At 36.5% G+C, this 25,694-nt stretch overlaps 1 protein-coding gene across 1 annotated transcript; it reads left to right on the top strand.

Moving 5' to 3' along the window:
• Positions 1 to 23,646: 23,646 nt before the first annotated feature.
• LOC132483573 (phosducin-like protein 3) lies at positions 23,647 to 24,571 on the top strand. The gene is made up of 2 exons (XM_060088996.1): positions 23,647 to 23,965; positions 24,180 to 24,571. Exons 1-2 carry the CDS (start codon positions 23,647 to 23,649, stop codon positions 24,569 to 24,571), a joined length of 711 nt encoding a protein of 236 aa, XP_059944979.1.
• The last annotated feature ends 1,123 nt before the right edge of the window (positions 24,572 to 25,694 follow it).

Genomic DNA, 25,694 nt, shown 5'->3' with positions numbered 1-25,694 from the left:
AGCTCATCCTTGTTTTCCTCAGTAAATCATTTAATGCATGCCAATAACTGTGGACCAGGGGCACCCCACTCTAAGCCTATCTTATATATGGGAAACCTGGTCTGAGTGAGAGTTCTGGTGTCCTAATTGTCCAGGAAGTAAATTTATGGAGTTATAGAGCTGATACCAGAATCCAGGTTTCACTGTATTTTGCTCTCAGAGAGACATTCAATTCATTTTGTAACTAAAGGATTGTGCTAGTTATTTTGTGTTCATCTTTAAGTTAGCGTGGCATATATTACAAGAAGGAGTATATGGTCTCATTTTTTATTTTACCAAAGATCTTGGAATATGTTGAAAATTCAGATAGGGAGGTAAGAGAGTGATTTGCCTGCTTAATTCTCTAACAGCTACCAAGATGGACACCAATTAGTGCTCAAATGAGCAGTGATTTTCTGTCTGGGATGATGCCCAGAAATTGATGATCCAAGATGTTCAACTCATTCAGGCTCCTGAGGTATCACTAAGAGGGTCTTTTTGACTAATGCCACTTTCAAAATATGAAGATATTCTATCCCTGCCAACAAATCAGATTTCAAAAAAGAAAGAAGAATGAAGATAAAAAAAGTAAGTGGGGAGGGGACTGTGTATATCCTGTACTGAAATTGTCATATTTTATTTTTTAATTTTAAATGGGATCCAAAGTGCCCTTGTACTGACATGTGAAATAATCAGCTCTTTTGTGATTGACTAATGAATATCACACAGTGGTAAAGACCAGGAAGACAAAGACACCCTCAGAAATAGGGCCTATTAACTTTAATACAGGGAATGCTGACTTTGCTTGCAAACTCAGTGGTTAAAGAATGATCACTGGGGAAATGCCTCCCAGTCTTGAGCCAATGCAGATCTGGATAGGGATATATAAAGACATTATTAATTTGGATGAAAGTTTTGTTTTTGCCAATATATCTTTTATTTGGCTACAGATAAGAGGATTGTGCAGAGCTTTTCAAAAGACCTTCAGTATGCTATTTATTAGAGAAACATTCATTTAATCAAATAGCACTCTATAGAGGAAGAAATATTCCTCTGCTTTGAGGGCCAAAGGTCATACATTGGAGTATGGCTTTGGTCACTGACAGTGCTGACATGGTGGGGATTTTTTTTCTCCTTCCCTTATGAGGATTCTTTACTGTAACCTCTGGCTGCATGAGAAACTTCACTGCTTAACAGAAACAATTGTTCTTTGTTCTCGTGGCCAAATGAAAGCTCTTGTTTTCCAGTCCAGTTCTGCTGGCAGGTTAGATGCAATCAGGGGTGTCATCAAGGGGAGATGAGAATATGCAGAATACAACCACTTGTTGTTTTTGGAGGCAAAATGCCCACTTTTTTGGTAAAGTCAAAGCTAAGCACATGTGAGAGCAAAGAAGGCTAAACCGTAGCTCTTTCAATGTGATGGTTAATGCTTTGCACAAATTCAAAGTGATGGTTGAGAGCATCAACATTTATGACCACTTTCCTAAGACAGACACTTACAGACAGAAATTTTTACATGTCTCAGAAACTCTGGGCTCAAATGTGCTGCATTAAATACATCCGTAATGCCAACACCTTAGCTCTTGTTCAAGAATCTTTTATTTGATGTCTCCAGTAGAAATCCTATAATAAAATGATTTGGGGTAAGAAAAATGGCTAAAAGTATGTGGAGAAGTCTCATCTGTTGCAGGTTTTAGGATTTTTAGCTAGGTTACTATCACACTGGTCTAGCTCTTCCCGTCTCCACAAGCACTTCATTTTTCATTGTATTGATTATCCTTTTGCTGAAATAGTTCTTTGGTTCTTTGGTCATTCCGTAGGAATTATCTCCGTAAAGTGCAGTGATGCCTACTTTCCTGTGGTAGGTGAAGGTTAGGGTATTAGAAAGACTCACCTCTGTGTTTGTAATTCTCATATTATCTAAGAGCAGAACAATTAAGGGAGAAGCTAAAATGTAACTCAGGAAAGTATCGTCATGACCAAGATGTATTGTTAGAAACTGTATCACTGGTGTTTTTAGAGATATGTGGATGGTGCAAATGCAGTGAGAAGCCAGGGGCTGAATTTGTTGGAATTCCAGAATTCAACTTGTCCAGGGAATCATTAGAGAGAAGGGTGAGTCATTGAAGAACCAATAGAAGAGGAACTTTGAAGGAAAAGGAAATGGCCATTACTGTTAAATGTAGCAGTGTTTGAAGACTGAGAAGAGACTGTATGAGAATTGAGAGAGAGAAGAGTCTTGGGAATTATTAGGCTAAAGAATATTCTCAAGCAGAAAAATTTCAGAAACATTTAGCCATCTGTGGTTTTAAAAAAGGAACATTTTTTTCTGTATGTTGAAAGGAAAGATTCGACTTTTAATGAGAAGTCTGCATTTCACCTTAAAGGAAGAACACAACTTAAGCTTAATTATTCTTCACAGGAAAAGCCTATGTGTGTGTGTGTGTGTGTGTTGTATGCTTGGTGCTTGGTACACACTAAACACATTTTTCAGCAAAGTTCTGTCTGGTGTGACAGACATATACATATGAGTAAACCATGTTTGTATGCTCCTAGAATTTATTTTTACTCTTAGTTCATGGTTATAATAAATAATATTGAATTGGATGGGATAAAAAATTCTGGTGGTCCCCAAAATGCTTCTTTGAGAGCACTGATTCATGACATATATTGTGGAGTCAGTTTTGCCAAACCTACTAGCAATGTTAAAGAAAGTAAAGTTTTTGATAGGAAAATAATAGCCTTGGGAATCAGATATAAGTGCCTATCATGACATTTTTATCTGTTAAGTTCGTTCAGTGATACTTGTTTTGTAAGCTTGTTGTAAGGATTAATTGAAATAATGCATATTAAAGTGCTTTTAGAAGGATTAGATTTCTATGCAAATGAGTGGCACATATAACATTTGTATATAAGGATATTATGATATGTCAAAGCCTCTGGGAAAGCATGTATATGATATTTATACTAAACTTCAAGTCAAGGACTGGAAAAATGTGTTCCAGGCTCTGGCAGATGTTCTAAGATCAAATGATGTTTTTGTGAAAATTTATGTAAAATGTTCAGCTGATGGAGGATTAAACATGAAAGGACAGTATAACGGATTTGCTTTTGGTTAAAAAGAACCATTTATTCAAGTTTGTGTGTTATTTTAGTCATGTGTTTTAGATCTGGTAATGGATGTAATGGGAGTTTCAGACAAGGCTACTAAACTATTTATATTTTGAATTTTTATACTGGATTCCATTAGGATTTAAGACATTTTACAATAAAAGCACAAACAGTAAATGGTAAACTACAAATAAGAAATTGAAAAACATTATACCCAAGGGAAAAATGAAATAAAAAGTAGAAACCAAAGGAGAAAGATAGAATAGATGTAGTTAGGGCTTACAAAGTTGTTATGGTTATGCCACAAATATTGTGCAATTTTTTCAACTAAAAAGTAAATATAATAAATGATTTTTAATAGAAAATGTTAAAACACAGAAAACTATAAAATAAGAAATGAAAATCTCCTGTAACTTCTCTACCCAGAAGTAACTATTAACATTTTAATATGTATCATTACAGCAATTTTGCTTTCTATCAGTACAAACCTTTTTTTTTTTTTTTTTTTTGCGGTACGCTGGCCTCTCACTGTTGTGGCCTCTCCCGTTGCAGAGCACAGGCTCCGGATGCGCAGGCTCAGCGGCCATGGCTCACGGGCCCAGCCGCTCCGCGGCATGTGGGATCTTCCTGGACCGGGGCATGAACCCGTGTCCCCTGCATCAGCAGGCGGACTCTCAACCACTGCGCCACCAGGGAAGCCCAAAACCTAATTTTTATATACAAATTTGGGTTTATATTTTACGTATTTCTTGCTTCACACTGTAATATATCTGACATTTTCCATGCCCTTGAAAATTCTTTAAGAAATTATTTTAAATTAAATTAATATTGTAAATTATTTTATGTATGAGAAAACCATAAATTACTCAACCAATATCTTAGTATTAGACATATATGTTGTCTCCAAGATTTTGATACTCTAAATGATGCTGCTGTCAGCATGTTTGTGTATTAATCTTTGTGTGAATCCTTAAGAATTTATTGGAAAACATTTCTAGAATACAGTAGAAATTTTGACTGGGTCAGAGGTCACAACCAATTTAAGACTCTGAGGTTCAACTGTATGAATTTGAATATTGGCTTATCTACTTCATGTTTCTGTGGCTTTAAATAAGTTGATTAACATTTTTGTGGTTCAGTTTCTTGATCTGAAAATTAGGGATTATAATAATACCTTCCTCATAGGTTTGCTATGAGGATTGCATTTGATATTAAAGTACTAAGCACTATTTGTGGCATCCATTGAATATTAGCAGTTATTCTGATTATTATATTTCTAAATTGCCCTTTGGAAATGTGTTTCACTTTAAACTCTTATCATTTCTTTTGCAGAACACATTTTAAAAATTCTTCATGCAGTATTTTATAATTCTTAATACAGTAAAGATGCTAATCCTTTGTCATATATGTTATAAATATTATTCCAGTTTTTCATTTGCATTTTAATTTTTTATATTTTATATTTTTGAGTCATTTATCATTTATACTTTATATTTGAGTCTATTTTTACACAGTCCAAGAAAGATGAATTGTTAGCTACAAATACTTCAGAATCCAGCAAATTCATGATGAAGTTGACATTCCTTTGTGAAAACTAATTCTCTTAGACAAGATTCTGCATATATTTATTTGTCGTTAAGATAGAGAAATAGATTGCATCAATACCTTTGAGCATAGTGAAAATTGTTCTTGAGAAATATTTCTGCATGTGTTTTAGAATTTTAATTAAGGATTTCTCAAGTCTCCTAAATTAGGGCTTAAGGTGATAGTGATAAAATGTTTCAAAGAAGTTGTGAGCAGTTTCCCACTTTCACTAAAATAAGAATCTCCATTTCATCCTTTTAAAATTGTTTGCATCACACACCTTATCAGTATAAGTTCTCAGAATTCATTGCAAAATACATACTCAGGGAAAAGTATATTGAACTATCTATTGCATATGAACAAATTAAAACTTGGATAATTATACTAAAATATTGATATTAATTATAGAATGCTTGGTAATAAGTGTTTCTGACAGTACTTTCAGAGCAAGATCAATTTTCTTTTGATGTCATTCATGATTTATGACAATTACATCATATTGTCAGAATCTTGGAGAATATTTATCCTATTTTCTATGGCATAAGCCAAGTATTTAAATCATACAAACGTTATTAAGAAATATGTGCCTCCTCAAATTGTTTGTGATCCCTCAGGAGAATTTGTGACCTGCTCTGATTCTGGTAGTGGTGTTAAATAGCAGGCTTTATTTGAACATAGTAACCGTATATGCTTATTGATCTCATACAGAACATACCATGAGTAATCCAGTCTGCCAACTTGAGGGATAGGAGAAATCAATAAAACTTTCAAATTCTTATATAATTTTGAACCAATTCTGACACCAGGTAACAGTAAGACAGTTAAGAGAGGAGTAGCTGTATTTCAAGTCTTCTTCCTCTGCTTATAAATATTGGCCACTAAATGCAGATGTACTCTGAAAATAAGAAGCTGATGTAAAGTTTACATGTGGTACAATAAGCTTACCGAATCGTAGTTTTGGAACAGTGAGGGTTGTGACACAGATGTGTTCTTCTCTGAACTCAGATTGAATTTGTGGTTATTCCTAATCTCTTTAGTACTAGCTCTAGACCTTGAATAAAAATGTGTGTGTGTGTGTGTGTGTGTGTGCACGTGTGCACGTGTTGGGTGGGAATAGGGTTGGGGGATATGTTGGATAGTGCTTCTAACTTCCCTTCCACTGTTAAAATTTTAATTCTAGGATACCCATTTTGTATTTTAATGAATTTACTCAAGGCATTATATGGAATTAAACTTCTGAATTTATTATTTTTAAGCCCTATAGCTGGCTCCAGTCACTTACCCACTTGGAGATGTTTCCTCATTTTAATATAAAGAGATTGTTTGGCCAATCTGTCTCATAGGATTGTTGGAAACAGGGAAGTTCATGCATGTAAAACTTTAAAAAATGATAAAGATCTAAATAACAATGTTTTTGTTACCATCACTATCTTTGCACTTAACACACACATATACACACGTTTACATTATTTAAAGCAGTTGCCCCATAATATGAAATCCTTATATTCTGCTCACAGCAACCTGACTTACGGTAGCATATGCCTAGAAATCATACAGGCTGACAAAATTTCAGTGTGTGCTCACTTGTAAAGACTAACACAGAGTAAACGTCTTCCCCACTACCTAATAAATGTTTCTGAACAGATCGTTGAACTACTATCAGCTGGAGTTGCTGACAATCACTGGAATCTTCCAACCTCATTAATTATGTGTTCAAATAACTTGGCACCTTAAGAACTGCTAATTATGCCCAGATCCCAATCTTAATTTCTCAGTTTATTATGATTTCTTCATTATGTCCTAACTCTCTGAGTAAGCAGCTTATCTCCCAATATCTCCTCTTCCCTAACAGATGTTCTTTCTAAACAGATGTTGGCACTTCCTCGGAAGGAGTCATCCTTGTCTGAAGAGAAATGTTAATTTACTTAATCATGTGGAAAGCTTTAGAGAGAAGTATCATGTCTTTCTGTCCAAATCTGCCTCTTCACCCACTCCCAGTGAAAATCAGAACAGACAAACAAATAATAAAATAGAGGTAGCTCTTTCTCCTTTCACCTATTTATCTCTCTTTCTCTTCATCCTTCCCTCCCTCTACTCCTTTCTCCTTTTAATATATTTTTTCTAGTTTAAGCTAATAGAAGAATTCAATCCATAATTAAAAATCTGATTTAAAAGTTGGAAAATTGTACTGAAATATTCTCCTCTTCAAAGGTATACAGTCAATGATAAAAATAAAATAACAATAAACAATAAAATAATATAATTTAAAATTATTGAGTTTACAGCTTCCTTTACATCTCCATTGTTTATGTGGGGTGAGAAATCCATGACAGATCCTGAAAATTAAGATATCTTCTATGAATTCTGAGAATTTCTCAATATGTATAGGCTTTATCTAATGTCATAGAATGAAACAAAAATGATGCAGAGAACTATCTAAAGCAGCCTCCTCATTTCATTGATAGAAAAAACTAAAGTTCTGATAAATCTAACGGTTTACTTATGGATACAAACTAGTTGTTGGAAGATCTATAGAGAAAACACAGTTATGTTTCCCAGCTGTTTAAAAATTCTATTTAGAAATTTGTGAATTAAAAGAATTGTTCATTTAACATAATACTATCATTCCCGGTCCCTAGAAAGACATTTAACACATGGTATATGTCCATTAAGTATTTGTTTTTAAACAGATATGTTTTTGTTCTATTAACAGCTTTCTCATTGAGAGGTATTATTGAAATGAAGTTATTGGTTAGGGTTTGGATACCATAACTGTCTGGGTTCAAATTCTGGCTTCTCCACTCAACAACTGTGTGACCTTGGGCAAATGGCCTAAATTCTCTGTGCTTCCATTTCCTAAATTTCTCTAAAGTGAGGATAACAATAAGAATATGCCTTAGAATTTTATGAAGAGTAAGTTAAAGTACTTGGAACAATGCTCGGCTAACACATAGTAAACATTAAAAAAACATGAGGTATTATTCTTGCTTTATGAACTAGTAAAACACATTTTGTAGGAATGAAGGTATAACTTTCCTTTAATGAATGTGTTATGTAAAAATCTAAACATAACCATATAATGAAGGCTATGAGGATGGGATGGAGTGGGAGTAAATTGCTTATTTCTTTTACAAATAAATCTTTATTGGCAAAACTATTGAATTTAAGTTTCATTTAGTTGGAGAGCATTTTTGGCGAGTCTCTTTGAGTGCATTCTTTATTTTTTTAGTAACATAACCCAAAATCTAGAAGTAATTTTAGAGTTTCTATTGTCTGCTTTCACCTCCCAGAAATATTAAATATGCCTCACTCTACAGAAAAGTTAGTATAACAAACTATTGAATCAATGAGTAATTGTGTATTTTGGATATTAACCCCTTATAAGGCTTACCATTTACAAATATTTTCTTTCACTCAGTAGATTTTCTGTGAGTTTTGTTGTTGGTTACCTTTGCTGTGCAAAAGTTTAATTAGGTCCCATTTAAAAATTATTGCTTTTATTTTCTTTCCTTTAAGAGACAGATCCAAAAAGAATATTGCTACATTTTATGTCAGAGTCTTCCTTCTTGTTTTCTTCTAGGAATTTTATGGTTTCTGATACACTTAGATCTTTACATTATTTTGAATTTATTTTTATATATGGTGTTTCAGAATGTTTTAATTTCATTCTTTTACATGTAGCAGTCAAGTTTTCCCAGCACCACTCTTTGAAGAGACTATCTATTCTCCATTGCATGTTCTTGCCTCCTCTGTCATAGATTAATTGACCATAGGTGTGTGGATTTATTTCTGCACTCTCTATTCTGTTGCATCCATCTATGTGTTAGTTTTTGTACCAGTACAATACTGTTTTGATTACTGTAGCTTTGTAGAATAGTCTGAAGTCAGGAAGTGTAATTCCTCTACCTCTGTTCTTCTTTCTCAAGATTGTTTTAACTATGCAGGGTCTTTGTGTTTTCATACAAAATTTAACATTATTTGTTCTAGTTCTGTGAAAAATGCCTTTGGTATTTTGATAGAGATTTCATTGAATCTATAGATTGCCTTGGGTAGTATGATCATTTTAACAATATTAATTCTTCCAAGCCATGAACAGGGTATATCTTACCATCTGTTTGTGTTATCTTCAATTTCTTTCATCAGTGAAAGAATAATTATAAATAAAGAAAAAACAGATGAGATAAATTTAATATAACTTTGGTTTGGATATACCCTGTTGCTGGGAAATTAGGAGGAAGAGAAGTTTCTTTATCTCTTTTTCAGCTCTTATTAAGATTTTAAGAGGGCATGTAGAGTTTTAAAGAAATATTGGTGTTTCTATAAAATTAATCAGTCTATTATCAAGGGAGATGCTAAAATATTAATTCTTATCATTGTGAACAAATTTATTATAAGTGTTTTCTCCAATAGGTAGACAAAAAGGTTAGATATTTTACTTTAAAGCCAACACTCCAAAATGTGGAAGCAAGGGGTAAGATTAAGATTCATAAAGCAATTGATTAATGAGTGAAATGATTATGCCTTGCTGTTTGTATTTTAAAAATCTTTAATACTGGGGCTTCCCTGGTGGCACAGTGGTTGAGAGTCTGCCTGCCAATGCAGGGGACACGTGTTCATGCCCCGGTCTGGGAAGATCCCACATGCCGTGGAGCGGCTAGGCCCGTGAGCCATGGCCGCTGAGCCTGCGCGTCTGGAGCCTGTGCTCCGCAATGGGAGAGGCCACGACAGTGAGAGGCCCGTGTACCACACACACACAAAAAGAAATCTTTAATAATTTTAAGGTCAGATTTATTGAGGCATAAATTTCATATTATAAAACTTAATCTCTTTTAAGTGTACAGTTTAATGAGTTTTGACAAATGTGTACCACCATTTCAGTCAAGAAGCAGACCATTCCCATCACCCACCAAATCTTCCTTTGTTTGGGAATATGATAAATCTACAGATCAGTTTGGAGAAAATTGATGTCTTAACAAGTTTGAGTATTTCCAGGAATGAACACACTGTTGGGAATTTCTGGTAGTATTCAGCATATAAATCTTGCACTTACTTTGTTAGATTCATCTCTAAATATTTCACATAAAGTATTTCCATTACATTTAGTACCTGATGATTTCAGACTGTGATGGTCATTAGTTACACTCACCAGTACTCCAGTTCTCTTTTTATTGGACTTTTGTCACGTTTGTCCTTTACTGCTTTCTCGAAGACATGGCTTGCTTTGGCCACTGTATATTTCTAAGCAGAAGTCTTTAAGAGCTAGTGGGCAATTCACCCCTTCCAATTGCCACCAGCATGGAAAAATTGTAGGAAAATGGTGCATGTTTATGCTCTATGTACATGTCAGGGTGATTGAAATGTAGGGTATGAAAAATGGGAGGAAGCCTGGAAAAGCAGTTGTTAAGATTATGGAGACATTCAGTACCATTTCAAAGCAATGGGGGAACTTCTGAATATTTGTAAGCAGGGGAATGGAGTAGCCATAGCTGAGCTATGGAGTGACAAATCTAGGATAAGAAGGGTTAGATCGAAAGGGAAGAGGCCCTAATGGTACCTATTTAGGAAACTATTCCACTAGTCTGTTGATGAGGAGGGTTGTCTATGTTTGTAATAGAGCAAATGGGAAGGGAAAAAAAACAAAAATGAGACACATAGAAGAAACAGGAATTCACATCTGGTTGAATGTGGTAAACAAAAGAGGGAGAATCTTTCAGGGAAGAACTTCTGTGGCTGTATTGTAGTGGACTCTTCTTTTTAGGGAACTGTTTGGAAAATATGCATGTTTCTATATCAATATAGAGGCAGCTATTGTGGGACAATCACTTTGTCAGAATCTTCATTTTTGCCAAGATCTGAGATGGGGTTCATACTTTCTCCATGTCATGGTTTGACGGGAAAGAGTGGGGAGTGCTAGAGAGATAATCTTTTAAATTCCAAGATTCAGTAAGAAATAGCTTCCTGATTTACTGGATAAAGATGGTAAGGGCACTTCATGTGTTCTGCTCTTTCTCCTGGCACTTGAAAATACTCTGTGTGCAGTCAGGAACTGGGTGTCTTTGGAATATTTCTAACTTTGAATCTAGGACCGTGTATGAGACTCAGTTTCATTTTTCTTACTTTTCAAATCAGGGGTATGTTTTTCAACGTCTACTTCAGCTTGCAAACACAGGAGACAAAGCGTGGACATAACTGTGTTTATTTTTACTGGAGAATGAAGATTTGGTGCTTTTCCAACCTTACTTTCTCACGTGAGAGACAAACATATTTTCAACAGTTTAAATGTCCTCTCTCTCCTCTGTTCTGTCCAGATTCTGTAGTACTTAAAGCTGAACTGCCTGTGAGAATGACTGTGACCTGCTGCCAGTTTTATGAACATTGGTTTTGCTCTCTGATGCATGGAATTTTCTCCTTAGATTTTGGAATTATAACACTCTAGTAATGCCCTAGAGCATAGCCTTCCTGCAGTTGATCCATTTTGCCTCTTAGGTCCCTGTGCTTTGAGATACATTCACACACAATGAAGTAGTTTGCACATATCTTGTATTATCTTTCTGTTAGCTTGGAAAACACACACATTAGAGAAAAACACCCTCACTGGAAGCTTTACAATTGTCAGTTCTGTCAGCATTATATGCCCTGAGGACTGATCTGACTACAACCAGTATGCTGCTTGGGTTTGGCTTGGGAAAACCATATCTGTGTTTTGCCTTTTTAAATGAAGACTTGTAGTAAAAAATGTGGTTAGTCGGGCTTCCCTGGTGGCGCAGTGGTTGAGAGTCCGCCTGCTGATGCAGGGGACACAGGTTCATGCCCCGGTCTGGGAAGATCCCACATGCTGCGGAGTGGCTGGGCCCGTGAGCCATGGCCGCTGAGCCTGCACATCCAGAGCCTGTGCTCTGCAATGGGAGAGGCCACAGCAGTGAGAGGCCCGTGTACCACAAAAAAAAAAAAAAAAAAAAAAAAAATGTGGTCAGTCAATAATCTAAATACACCTATTAGATAAGAATATGTACACCAGAGTCTAAGGCAGTCATAGAGCTAAGTCTAGTTGCTTTTCTTTACTGTTGAAAAATGTATAAAGAATGACTTTGGAAGTAGCCTAGCTAGGGACAAGTAACTTCAAATAATCATTAGAATAAACTCATCAAAGCAAAGTAGGCCTTCTCCCTTGCATTTTCTCATAGAATTTAATGAATAACAATAATAATAATAATAAAAATATACGGTGGAAACAGTGTCCCCAGCTGAGTGTTAAAATCTGTTGTTAATCTAGTGTATTTTAAAAATTGAGAAGAGGGCTGCAGCTGCCTGTTGTGTCTGCCAAGTGGTGTCCAGATACCATAGTGGACTTAGCCAATTTACAGAAAAACTCACCTGTAGGCCAGGTTTTTTCATGGACTCTTTCTTCCTATTTTTTCTGTTTCTCTCATTCCTCTTGATCTCTGGTCTCTCAATGTACCTCTGTACATCTTTTTTCGTGTTGACCAATTCTTAAATCTCATTCCCTTTTTCCTAAGTGATAAAATGGTGTTGATTTTACCTGCCGTCATATAAAACTCTTTTGAGACATAATCTGTAGGTATTATTTTTACATATTATGCTTGATATGTTTATTTGCCCATTTTGGTATTCATTTCAATTTGAGTTTTATGTCTTTGGATGAATGTCACGACATTCAAGTGCCATTTAGGGGCTTTTTCCTGAAACCCCTAAGCACCACATTTCCTCCTATATAGGAGTGGCCATAGCAGTAGCAAGGTCTTTATTAATAAATAACTTACCGCTAAAAATAACTTACTAGATTAAGCACTGAGGAAAATGGAAACTGACATAAATTCGGTATCAAAATATAAATCTAACATATGTATGTGTTTGTCATAACATCTGTATATGTTTGGAGGCTGACAAAAGAAGGTTGTTACCTAGAGATTATTGTGGTTATTTGACTTTAGCTGAGAATATTATTAGACTCTGTGAAGTACAGGTGTTATCAACTGTAAGCACTTGTAGACCCAGGAGCTGTGCCATCAGGTTTCAATTGTCTAGGCATAGGAATAAATGTGCACTTCAAAGGAAACTTTCATGTGAAGAAGCAATTTGAGTGAACAGAAAAATAATGGACTGGAGAAGGCCGGGTTTAAGAAGGAACAGTAATACACCACCATTTCATCTTCCATGAGGGATCATTAGGAGATGTTCAGAAAAATTTTGAAGTTAAAATTTCTGGGCACATGAATGTTGAATACAATTTGCTGATTATAGATTCCGCTATTACTATCTTAATCAGTGGGTAACTTGGATAGCCATATATGTAGCCTTAACACTTATGAAGATATAGATACTTTTATTTTATTTTTACTTTTATTTATTTATTTATTGAATTTTATTTAATTTATTTTTTTATACAGCAGATTCTTATTAGTTATCCATTTTATACATATTAGTGTATACATGTCAATCCCAATCTGCCAATTCATCACACCCCCCACCCCCCCGCCCGCCCGCCACTTTCCCCCCTTGGTGTCCATACGTTTGTTCTCTACTTTTAAAGCTTAGCATTTTTCTAGTAGATCTGGTAGACAATGGAATATATGTCTGTAGGACTGAACTTACAAAGTTGCTTAACTTATATGAGGGAGTAACTTAGGTGCTGAGAGAAGCTGGTTCACATTTTCCTTTCTTTTTCCTGTATTGTATATCAATATAGAGGGTGCAGTTTACCACTCAATTAGGCACGGCCACTCCCCACTGGGTTTAACACTAAAAGTAAATGGTTTTCCAATCAGACTGGTGTTGTTCATTCACAAAAGGAAAATAATTTCAAATTGGAGCATGTGTCTGTGCAAACTCATGCTGCTGATAACATACAAAAAAAGAGGTTTAGTTCACACGTTTTTTATTGCCACACAGGGATACAAATGAGAAAATTAGGCTATAAGACTTGATTAAAGTTTCAATATATGAGCATTTTTTAAAAAGTGTCCATGAAAAAACATTCTGACATTTTTCCCTGGCTTTGCTGTCCTGTTGGGTAGCAACATGCTCTCCCTATAGCAAACAAGCTTGATGCTATTAGTGCCACAGGGCTCATCCCATGTGGTATAGATCTGTCTCATTTCTCTGAAATGTGCTCTCCTGCATTCCAAAAGCCTTCCTTTGTTTCCTCTGAAGAAATCATTTCTAATTTGAAAACCTTTGTAGATGGAATCCATATATCTTTTTACTATTGGTGGGTAAGGAGCTCTCTTCTTTGGATACTGGATAATAATAGATTTTGTGGGTATGACAGCAATATGGCCATATTCCCTGTGAAAAGAATTGCTTTCATGCTGTTCTTTGAAAGAAGAATAACAACCTTTGTTATTGAAGGAATTGCTTCTTTTCATCAAAAATTCTGAAGTATCTAATGGACTCTGAGGATATTCCCTTTCTGTCCATGCTGAGATTCTGCCTCTAGCCCAGGTGTTGAAACTGCAGATGTCCACTACACCAGACCAGAAGCATTATTTTTCAAATAGTTTCTCACTTTTTTGCATCAAAACTGAAGATATGACCACAAGTAATAAAAACTCTTCTTGGTGTAATAGTTTAAAAATGGAGAGGCATTTCTGGCTAAGATGGTATTCTACATTTTGAACATATTTTTAAGGGGGGGATGAGAAGCAGATTGTCATTGATTATTCATAATATGTTCTTGAGAGGAGTTTAATAAGCACAATGTTCTAGAAAACACAGCTTTGGAAGGGTCACATTGCCTGGCCACATGTTATATATTAAGGAGAATTAATGCGATTGGAGATAATTTCTGCTATGGTGTTACTGCTGCTTGTTAGTGCAAGAGCTGGAGGGTACGTGAACTAAATGTTCCTTAGTTCACAGGGTAGTGCATGATGCATTTTCTTGGCTTTCCCCAAAAAGCCATAAATTGATTGAATGAGCTGAAGAAGAAATCCAAAAGGATTTTCAGAGGGCAAGTACTCATTGGGGGCTATTCTTGACCAAATGGCTACTTGGCTGTGTTATCTGAACAACATCACATAATCTCTAATTGCTCCAGTTACTTCATAGGTCAAGTACAACCCAGTCTGTGTCTACATGACACCATTGCAACTATTTGAAATCAAAGCATTGTCTCAAAATGAGCTCAACTGATTTTGTTTTTCCCTTGAGTTGACAGTTTTGTTTGGGTGTTGTATAGACAAAGCCTCAATAATCAGCAGTAAAACCTCAGCCATTTAAACTCTACTGATTCATAATTTGTGTTATTTTGACATGGGTGGATCTAAAGTTTATCTTAGTACAATCTGTTAAAGACAATTAATAAAATTAATATGCTAGTAGTATAAACTAAATGAGACTGCAGAGGAGATTAGATCAAGATGGAAAAATGAGCACATGCTCCTATTTTTCCTTCCACCTCAAATCCTTAAACAGAAAATATTTAAATATTTAAAAATAATAAGTCCATAATAACATTGTAAAATAAAGAGAATGACTGTAATTAAACATATGAAATCAGTTGACTAAGGAAACTATAGCCCTCCAAGTGCACAAGAGGATAGTGCAAAATATATGGGGAGCTCTCTAGGGGACCTCTACACTTTAAGGACATAGGATCCAAGGGGCAGAGAGGTCCCTGAGAAGAATCAAAGCAGTTCATTGGGGTGTCAAACTGACACAAGCTGGTGAATTGCTCCACAACCAATTCCAGAGTTCCAAGCCACTGATATTTTTTCTTGGCATAGTGAGTGTGAGGATTTGGGTCAGAGAGGAGGGCTGGCCCTTGGTGGCTTATGATACCCAGGTAGGATAGAAAGCCCTTACTCCTGTAAAATGATTTGCTGGTACTCACTGGTTGGGTAGCTTGTTCTACTCCTTTCCCATGGGGGAAGAACCACAGTAAATATGCAGTCATAGGCATACAATGAAATCATCAGGCATTAGTGACAGTGAACTGAATAAACATAACACCTGAAAAAAAGCCAATGAAGCTTGCAGGAAAAGGCTTTGAATAAGTATAAATAATATTTCCAGTGGGATGAGAGACTATATCTTGGAGATAAAAAGACATCTTGGAGATAAAAAACAATATAATTGAATAATACTTGGGAACTTCCCTGGTGGCACAGTGGTTAAGAATCTGCCTGCCAATGCAGGGGACACAGGTTCGAGCCCTGGTCTGGGAAGATACCACATGCTGTGGAGCAACTAAGCCCATGCACCACAACTACTGAGCCTGCATTCTAGAGCCCTCAAGCCATAACTACTGAGCCTGTATGCCACAACTACTGAAGCCTGCGTGCCTAGAGCCCATGCTCTGCAATGAAGAGTAGCCCCCGCTCACTGCAACTAGAGAAAGCCCACACGTAGCTATGAAAACCCAACCCAGCCAACAATAAATAAATAAATAAATTTATTTATTTTTTAAAAAAGGAAAAATAATTGAATAAATTTAATAGCAGGTATATATAACTCAAGCATGAATTAATGAGCTGCAAGATTAAGCAAAAATAATTCTAGAATATAGCATAAAATAACAAATAGATGGAATCTATGAAAGAAAAGTTAAGAGATAAGCTGAAGTTTAAATATCAGTGTTATAGAAGTTTCTATAATGAAATTATGAATGAAAAATAATCGAAGGAATTATAGAAAAAAAATTTCTAGAGATCAAGATAGACATGAGCCTTCAGTTGGCCTGTGAGTGCCGAGCTAGGTGAATGAAAAAAGACCCACATGCAAATAGATATATTGTGGTGAAATTTCAAAACTAAGGAAAAAGATACAATTCTAAAGACTCAGAGAGTAAAAAACTATATTTCTAATGAGAAATGGAAATCAGATTAACATTAGACTTCTCATTGGCAATGTTGGAGGCTAGAAGGAAGTGAAGAAATACCTGTAGAGTTTATAGGGAAAATAATTTTAGATTCATAATTCTATGTATCCTTAAGCTAGTTTACAATTTACAAGGATAGGAATTTGAGATTTATATATTTTTAAGGTTCACAAAGCCTCAGAATGTTTACTAACCACAGAAACATTCTAAAAGAAGTACTAAAATGTTAAGCAAAGTGAAAGAAAAACAATACAAGGGAATAATGTGGAGTACAAGAAATAATGATGATAATTGTAGTCATAATTACTTAAACAAGGATTTGTTTGGCACATACTATTTTTCAGGTACTGTGTCAGGAGCTATTCATTGATAGAATGTTTGAACATTCATGTTACAAATGTAAGAAGACATATTGCAAGACCAAACGTAATATGTATATCTCTCAAATCACTAAAGGAAAAGAATGAAATGAGAAAATTTAACAAATTCTACAACAGCAAGAAAGGTACATGAGAAGCAAACAGAGGCATGACTTATTAAAAAAATAAAACAAGATAGAAGGAACAAGACCAAATATATTAAAACATATAGTCATAATCACATTAAAGTTATAATCATATTAAAAGATTACATTCTCCCAGTAAAAGTTAAGGATTCAGATTAGTTTTGAAAAACAGAGGTCAGGTTACTTGATACATCTGACTTAAACCTTGCTAGCTTCCTTTGTGTTCTTCAGCTGTTTCCTTCCCTCTGAATACACCACTCACATCTATATGAAATCATAGCCACTGCCTTTGTGGAGTCTAGAGAAAGAGTCATATCTCAAAAAGAATTTTGCCAGATGGAGTTAGTTGAGTGCAGTCAGATAGGTCAAGACTAAGAGACGAAAAAAGTTTTTGAGATAGCTGCAAAGTATCATTAGCATGGATTAAAATAGAGAGTGACAGTTTAAGACTTAGAAACACCTTTTGATCCTCTAGCTTTCTACAGACAGGAAACTGGTGGAAAAAGAGACTTATCAACCAATGATGGCATATTCTCCAATGCCCTCTCCATATACGGCCAAAGAAGAAGGAGAACATCCCAAAGAATGGAGCTAGTAGCCAAGGAAAACAATGGACTGGAAAGTTTCTCCTAAGAAACAGGACTTGGGCCTAACTGAGAGATTTTCTATCCCATGGTAGGGCGTTCTGTCCAGAGTGATTTAGAATAGCTATAGACCAGTGACTGCTATTGCCTTTCATTCTTCCCCTTTTGAAATGGTGGTGCTTACTGCAGTTATCCTGTCTCTATCCCACCATTTATGATGGCTGTATGGAAGGGTGGGGGGCAAATAACTTATCTTTATAGGTTCACGGTTGTTTAGATCAAGAGCAACTACACATGGATTCAATCTAGATCATAAGATCTGGGACTTCATGCCTAATGTTGTTATCAAGACGTTTTGTGATGTCTTGGAGGGGTGAGTTTTTCCTGTATGAGAGAATGAATATTTTTGATCAAGTGGGTGGGCTGCGGTTAAGTTGGACAATTGTTTTCAGTTTTCACTCTTTCTCTGTACCATGCTACCTTGCAGTACCTCCCTGTGGAGTAGTCATTGAATTTGGACTTAGTCACAGAACATGCTTTTTAGTGGTGTGGTACAAGCAGAGGGTTTAAATTTACTTGTATTGTTTTGATAGCTTTTTGTGTTTCTACTATGTGCTATGAGAATAAGGTACCTCAAGTAGGTACTGATTCTAGAATGAGACATGTAGAATGATCTTTGAAGCCAACCCACAATCTTGTGGGTCAAGAATATTGCAACTAAGAACAGAGAGCTACAGCCAACCTTCAGACCCATGAGTGAGAAATGAGAACCTGTTGTTATAAGGTGCTGAGTTTTGGAGTTGATTACTATGCAGTATTATTGCACCAGAGATCAAATATAATGGGAATTGGTAGAAAGAGTAATTAACAGATGTATCTGTTAAAATGGACTAGGTTATACTGTGACAACAAACAGTCACACTATCTCAGTGGCTTAGAACCACAAAGGTTTTTATGTGACTCATGCTCCATGTCCATTGCGGGTTGGCTGTGGCTCTAATTGAGGACCCAGGCAGATGGATCAGCTACAGTCTAGAGCACTGGTGGTCTTATGGCTAAGGGGGAAAATGAGGATGGCAAAGCATATGCTGATTCTCAAAGCCTCCAGCCAAAAGTAACCAGTGACAATTCTGTTCACATTTCATTGCCTTAGGAAATAACATAGCTACTCCTGAGGTCAATAGGGTAGAATTGTATAATCTTCCCCTGCCCCCCACCCCCTCCCCACCCTCCCCACCCCACCCCCCACCCTGGGAAGATCAGATGTAACAGGTTAATAACAAGTTAAAAAGAACAAAACCAAATTGCTATGCTAAATGCATTCTAAATCGCCTCTGCATAGGTTCTGTCAGTTGGCATAAAAATATGTCAATTATTATCGTGATCACAAGAGAAAAAAATTCCTACAGTAAAGTAACTTCAACTTCTTTCATGTAATTGCAACATATATTGTGGCATGTTCTACATTATGTTGAAGTTTGGGGACTGAAAGTAAAACCCTCAGTATACCCGTTCGGTCTTTAAAAGCTTTCTGAATTTTCAAGAGCTATCAATTGCATGCTTTTTATGGTAGAAAGAGTACTGTTTTTTGAGTATTCAAATTCTGCTTTTTTTTCCTGTTTGAATCCTTCGAATCTGCCTGCATAACAGTAAAATTGGGGAGAATAATACCTCTACTTTCTTGCATATCTGTAAGGATGAAAAAGGCTTTACTTAAAAGGTCTGAATATTGGTGTGCTCAGTAAATGATAACTGCTGCTGTTGTTGCTTTTCTTGGTGGTATTGTTCCTATCCAGGAAATTCATATATATATATATGTCATTCAAGTAGACGACAGTAACATGAATCTTCTTCAGTATAGTGGTACTCAAGGCCCAAATAATTGCAGCCAGACCCTTGAGGTTTTGAACTGTTAGTCTATTTATTGTTGGGGAAAAAGGAAGAAATTTAAGATACTTTTCTATAAGAATAATTCTTATGGAGATAATCATTTGGAGACTACATTATCATTGTTGATGAGAACTAGAGGAACTTGAGTTATATTTTTAAAAATCTATAGAACAGACACTTAGATATATTTGAACCAGTCATGCAGTTGTCTTATTGTGATGATCCAGCACCATTCCAAGGAGTGTACTCAGATATATACCCCTTAAAAGGCAGCATATACTGTTTTCACAGCTGGCATATGTAAAATTTTGTCAGATTCCTTAACAATGTTGTTTCTTCTCTTTTTTCTATTATATGACCTCTAGGCAAGATATACTATGGAGCTCAAAATCCAGAAAGTTTTTGCTCAGAAGAAACCCCAGAAAACCCAGCATGCTGATTGTGTCTTCCCTTTTGAACTCAGGGGGAATTCACATGGACAATGTAGTGTGAAAAGAAAAATCTTTTTTAGGGAGGCAGAAGATTTGCCTGAGATTTAGGAAGCTTTGCCCCTTGGGATGTGACGTGATAAGAGCTGGGTCACCTCTGGAAAGGCTTCTCATGAAATCAGCCAATCATGTACTACTCAGCACTGTGCTAGGATCAGTGGGGTGTACAGAAGTGTGAGACTTCATGGATTCCATCTTTAAGTAGCTTCCAATAGAGATGAAAAGTTAGAATAATAAATATTTATGCAAAACTCTAATGTAATACTGTGTCAAATTGAACAAATGTGCTATAAAAATTCAAGAAGAGTACAGTGAAGGCTTGGAAGAGAAGTGAAGTGTCAAGTTAACCTTGGACAATCCATAATGTTCCAAGTTATGGGAAGATCATGGGCAATGATAGGGAAGTGGGGAATAGCCTGCTTGGTGAAAAAGTGAGAAAATCAGGGTAAATAGAAAAGAGGGCTGAGAACCTGGGGAAATTCATCTGGATAGCATGTCTTGAGAGTCACAATGCTTCAGAATTGAGATAGAGAAACTTAAGGAGAGAAGGTGGAGTGAAAAGTGAAATGGTGTTGAAGGCAGGAAACCTAGGATCAAATTTTTGTTCTGCTTCCAAGTAGCTTAATAAATAGGAATACATGATCTTTATTGTCATGGATCTCAAGGCTGGCAGCAAACACATATATTAAAATAACACATTCTTGGACAAATACATATTTAAAATTATGATGAAATATGAGGGACAAAAAGGTGAGTTTGAGGCACAGTGCACAGAGAAGGACAGTGTGAGCCTGAGGAAGTAGGTCTTGGACCTAAATCATGTTACATATAGTGGATTTCATGCTAAGAGTCATGGAAAAGTCATTTTATTAAGCTAACAATGGGTGATCTGATTAAGTTTACAATTTTTGTTGTTGTTATTAAAGTTTTATTTATTTATTTTTTAGAGACATTTTAGGTTCACAGCAAAGTTGAGCAGAAAGGTACAGAGATTTCCTATGTATCCCTGGCTGCTACAGCAGTGGGTATATGTATAGCTTCCCATATTATCAACATCCCCTCTCCAGAGTGGTACATTTGTTATGATTGATGAACCTACATTAACACATTATATTCACCCTAAGTCCATCATTAACATTAAGGTTCACTCTTGGTGTTGTAGGTTTTATGGGTTTGGACAAATGTATAATGACATGTATACAACATTATGTTATTATACAGAGTATTTTCACTGCCCTAAAAATTCTTTGTGTTCTACCTATTCTTCTCTCCCCACCCCTAACCTGACACACACTGGTATTTTTACTGTCTATATAGTTTTGCCTTTTCAGAATGTCATGTAGTTGGAATCATATAGTATGCAGCATTTTCAGATTGGCCTCTTTCACTTAGTAATGTGTGCATTTAAAGTTTTTTCATGTCTTCCCATGACTTGATAGCTCATTTCTTTTTAAAGCTGAATAATATTCCATTGTCTGGATGTACCACAGTTTATTTACCAATTCAGATGAAGGACTTCTTGATTGCTTCCAAGTTTTGGCAATTATGAATAAAGCTGCTGTGAACATCCATGTGCAGTTTTTGTGTGGACATGTTTTCAACTTCTTTGGATAAATACCAAGGAGCTGGATTGTATGATAAGAGTATGTTTAGTTTTGTAAGAAACTGCCAAACTAATTTCTAAAGTTTTTGTACTATTTTGTGTTCCCGCCAGCAGTGAATGAGAGGTCTTGCATCACATCCTCCCCAGCATTTGGTTTTGTCAATGTTTTGGGTTTTGGTCTTTCTAATAGTTGTGTGGTGGTATCTCGTGGTTTTAATTTGCCTTTCCCTGATGACAGATGATGTCGAGCATCTTTTTATATGCTGATTTGCCATCTGTATATCTTCTTTGGTGAGGTATCTGTTCAGGATTTTGGTCCATGTTTAAATCAGGTTGTTTGTTTTATTTTTGTTGAATTTAAAGAGTTCCTTTTGCATTAAGAGTTATTTGGGATGATTGTCCTTTATAAGATGTCTTTTGCAAAATATTTCCTCCCAGTCTGTCTTGTCTTCTCATTTTTTTTGCAGTTATCTCTTGTAGAACCAAAGTTTTAAATTTTAATAAAGTCTAGCTTATCAATTATTTCTTTCATGATCATGCCTTTGGCATTTATTAGGTTTGCATTTTTGAAAGAGCATTCTGGTTGCAAGGTGAAGAAAAGTTTGGAGGGAGATAAAACTGGATACAGGAAGTGGTTGGAATGCCACTATAGGTATGTAGGGGGTTACACAGGCAGAGCATAGCCCCTACTTGATCCTACTTTCCTGGTGACCAAGGAGAGTGTGAATTAACCTGCAGACCACTAAGGAAATGTCACATTGCCCTGTGGAATTGTTTAGTACAAAAGGCATCTTGACATTATTTGGGAAAAAAACCCACTTTTATGCTAATCAGGTATTATTTGCCTATATGAATCACTAACTCTATTCCTATTTTCCTCTCCAGAAGCTTCAGCAAATGAACAGAAACTCTTCTGACTCAATTTTTTCTTTCTTTATTTCCTTGGAATATTGTCATTTTTCTAAAATGTACCAAAATTAAAATAAACATGCTGGTATGAATAAAGAAGCAGACTTCCAAAGTAGGATTAAGAAGAACATTAAATCTCACATTTTAAAAATAGTAGATCATTATCTTCAAACATGCTCTGCCTAACTCACATTTGGTACCAGGAAATTCTTTGCTGTGTCTTATCACGTGTGCTCCAGACTTGGTGGACACACACCAGACGCACATGACTGTTGAATCATGGAGTAATCCGAGAGGCCCATGAGGTCATTTTGAGCTTTCTGCTGCCAGGGTTGCATTGTTCTTTACCAAAGAGCTATAAGCCCAAGGCCTACTTGAGATTTAAACAGTTCTTTCTAAACTACTCTACTCTTCTTCTTTTAGGCTCACTCTTTATCCTAATTGAGGTTCGTGAAATCTTTTTTTTTTTCGTTCTTCATTCTTTTAAGTTTCTTCATTTTCAGTTTTCTTTTTCCTACTCCTTATGTGGAGTTTAATCTCATCCTTTTATATTCTGGTATGGCTGAAGCTTAGGCAAAAACAAGCTATTGATATTTTCAGCAAAGCATGTCAGGGGAGTTTGCCTTTGAAATGTTCCATTTGCTAGGTGATCTTAGAATCCGGTCATTGGATTGGTATGTTACACTAGGTAGTCCTTCAGGGCCAGTCAGAAGCCTTCTGTTTCACTGCTGTCCACCTACACATCCGGAACCAGACTACTTAGTCACATTCCTTCCTCTGCAAATTGCCTCCTGGAACTACTCTTTGGAAAACTGTTGTCCTGGGTAGCCAAACTAAAGCTATTTATAAAGTGGAGTCCACTTCTCTATTTTCATGTAAGTGGAAAACACCTCACACTTCAAAAATCTACAGCTTCATCCTGCCCAACTTGATTTGCTTGGATGACTCTTATATTGGATTCAAAAGAGCTATGTCTCTTGGAATAAAAATTCACCAGGGTGTGTACAATAAAAAGATAATTGGGAAGAAGCGGGTGGGTGGCTGCGCGCCTGCATGGAGGAGAGCTGAGGGGCGGAGTGGTGACCACCGGCCGGGCTTGAGTGACTCGTGAGAAAATGCAGGACTCCAACGCAGACACCGAGTGGAAAGACATCTTATGCAAAAGAGGCATCTTGCCCTCCGAGGGAAGTTTGAAAGATCTGGAGAAGGAGGCAGAAGAGCGGGTCCTTCAGCAGTCCATTGTGAAAACGTATGAAGACATGACTTTGGAAGAACTGGAGGATAACGAAGAGGAATTTGGTGAGGAAGATGAACGTGCGATTGAAAAGTACAGGCAGCAGAGCCTGGCCGAGTGGAAAGCAACCCAACTGAAGAATAAATTTGGAGAAGTTTTGGAAATCTCAGGAAAGGATTATGTTCAAGAAGTTAACAGGGGCTTCCCTGGTGCAGTGGTTGAGAGTCAGCCTGCCCATGCAGGGGGCACGGGTTCGTGCCCCGGTCCGAGAAGATCCCACATGCCATGGAGCGGCTGGGCCCGTGAGCCATGGCCGCTAAGCCTGCGCATCCGGAGCCTGTGCTCTGCAACGGGAGAGGCCACAACAGTGAGTGACCCGTGTACCGCAAAAAAAAAAAAAAAAAGTTAACAAAGCCGGTGAGGGCTTGTGGGTCATCCTGCACCTTTACAAACAAGGGATTCCCCTCTGTTGTCTGATAAATCAGCACTTCAGTGGATTTGCCAGGAGGTTTCCTGATGTCAAATTTATCAAAGCCGTTTCAACAACCTGCATACCCAGTTATCCTGATGGGAATCTGCCCACGACATTTGTGTACCTTGAAGGTGATATCAAGGCTGAATTTATTGGACCTCTGGTGTTTGGTGGCATGAACCTGACAATGGACGAGTTGGAGTGGAAATTGTCTGAGTCTGGAGCAATCAAGACAAGGCTGGAGGAAAACCCTAAGAAACCCATAAATGTGCTGCTTTCCTCCGTGCAATACTCCATCCCCACCAGGAGGGACAGTGATTCCGAGGATGACTAAGGCTGTGGCCCTCGTAACCTGTTGAACTTTCTTGATGTGACACATCATCTGAATTTTTTTTAAAAGGAAAAAGTAGGAATGTATACTTTAGTTTTAGCCTTTTATAATTATGTTTCAAATCTGATCTCAGAAATAATCATTGCTGGGAATCCTTTTAAATTTCTTGGAACTCTCTTTTTTAAACTAATAATATTTCTTTAAGAAAAAAATAAAAGCCAGATATTAGTTTAAAAAACAAAACATTGATGTGATGCTTATTGGTTTGCAAATCTGCCAGAATGTAAAGAATGAGATGCTTCTTTCATATCCACCATTGTTTCCATCCTTAACAGAAAAGAAAATGCAAATCTACTCACCAGTACCTATAACAACAGGCAGGTCTGCATTTAATTTTGATTTATTATGTCACACTATATTTTGATATGTTTTTCTTTTATGTTTTAATATCATCACCTTATGAAAACACTATAGACATCCTATTCTTGTGTGTTCCTGAAATTTATCTTTTGGTCAACCACAGACGACTTTTCAACAATGTTCTCTACAATGAAGTGTTTTGAGGTCAAAGATCTTAAAAAGACATAGAAACAAAAGCTTTGACTTTACACCACTAATGGCTTGTTTTCTGTCTTTTAAAATGAGGAACTCTTAGTTGAGCTTGAACTTAGATATCTGGTTCTATGATATTTTGAGATACTAGTCTGTGAGGTTTTTCCCTCTGTATTTCCCCCTCATTCCCATTACTTCCTCCTTCCTGTAGGTAGTGGTTGTGTAATCTCTAACCTCAGGGAGGTCTGTTGCAGGACAAACAATATAAATAGTCTGTACATCTTAAGTGCTTAAATGGATGGCAATTACTGGTTATAAAATAATTATCTTAAAGAATCATGAGCTGGAAATGAATTCCCTCTGATGTATCTTTAGTATTTCCTTAGAGAAGGAGAGAGTGGGGTATGTGGCCCCAAGAACACAGTGGACCTGCTCAGGTTTTTGTCAGCATATGGCTAGATCTTAGAGAGCAAAGGCTTCCTGGGGCATCTAGGTTGGCGAGACAATAGGAAACTTTGCAAAGCTTTCTAAGCATGGTAGAAATCATCAGAGGGTTGATGGACTTGGAAAGGCC

The sequence above is a fragment of the Mesoplodon densirostris genome, chromosome 1 (assembly GCF_025265405.1).
Source record: "Mesoplodon densirostris isolate mMesDen1 chromosome 1, mMesDen1 primary haplotype, whole genome shotgun sequence".
In the NCBI taxonomy this organism is placed as follows: domain Eukaryota; kingdom Metazoa; phylum Chordata; class Mammalia; order Artiodactyla; family Ziphiidae; genus Mesoplodon; species Mesoplodon densirostris.
The sequence above is the reverse complement of the archived record's forward strand: the minus strand, read 5'-3'. Positions and strand labels throughout refer to the sequence as shown.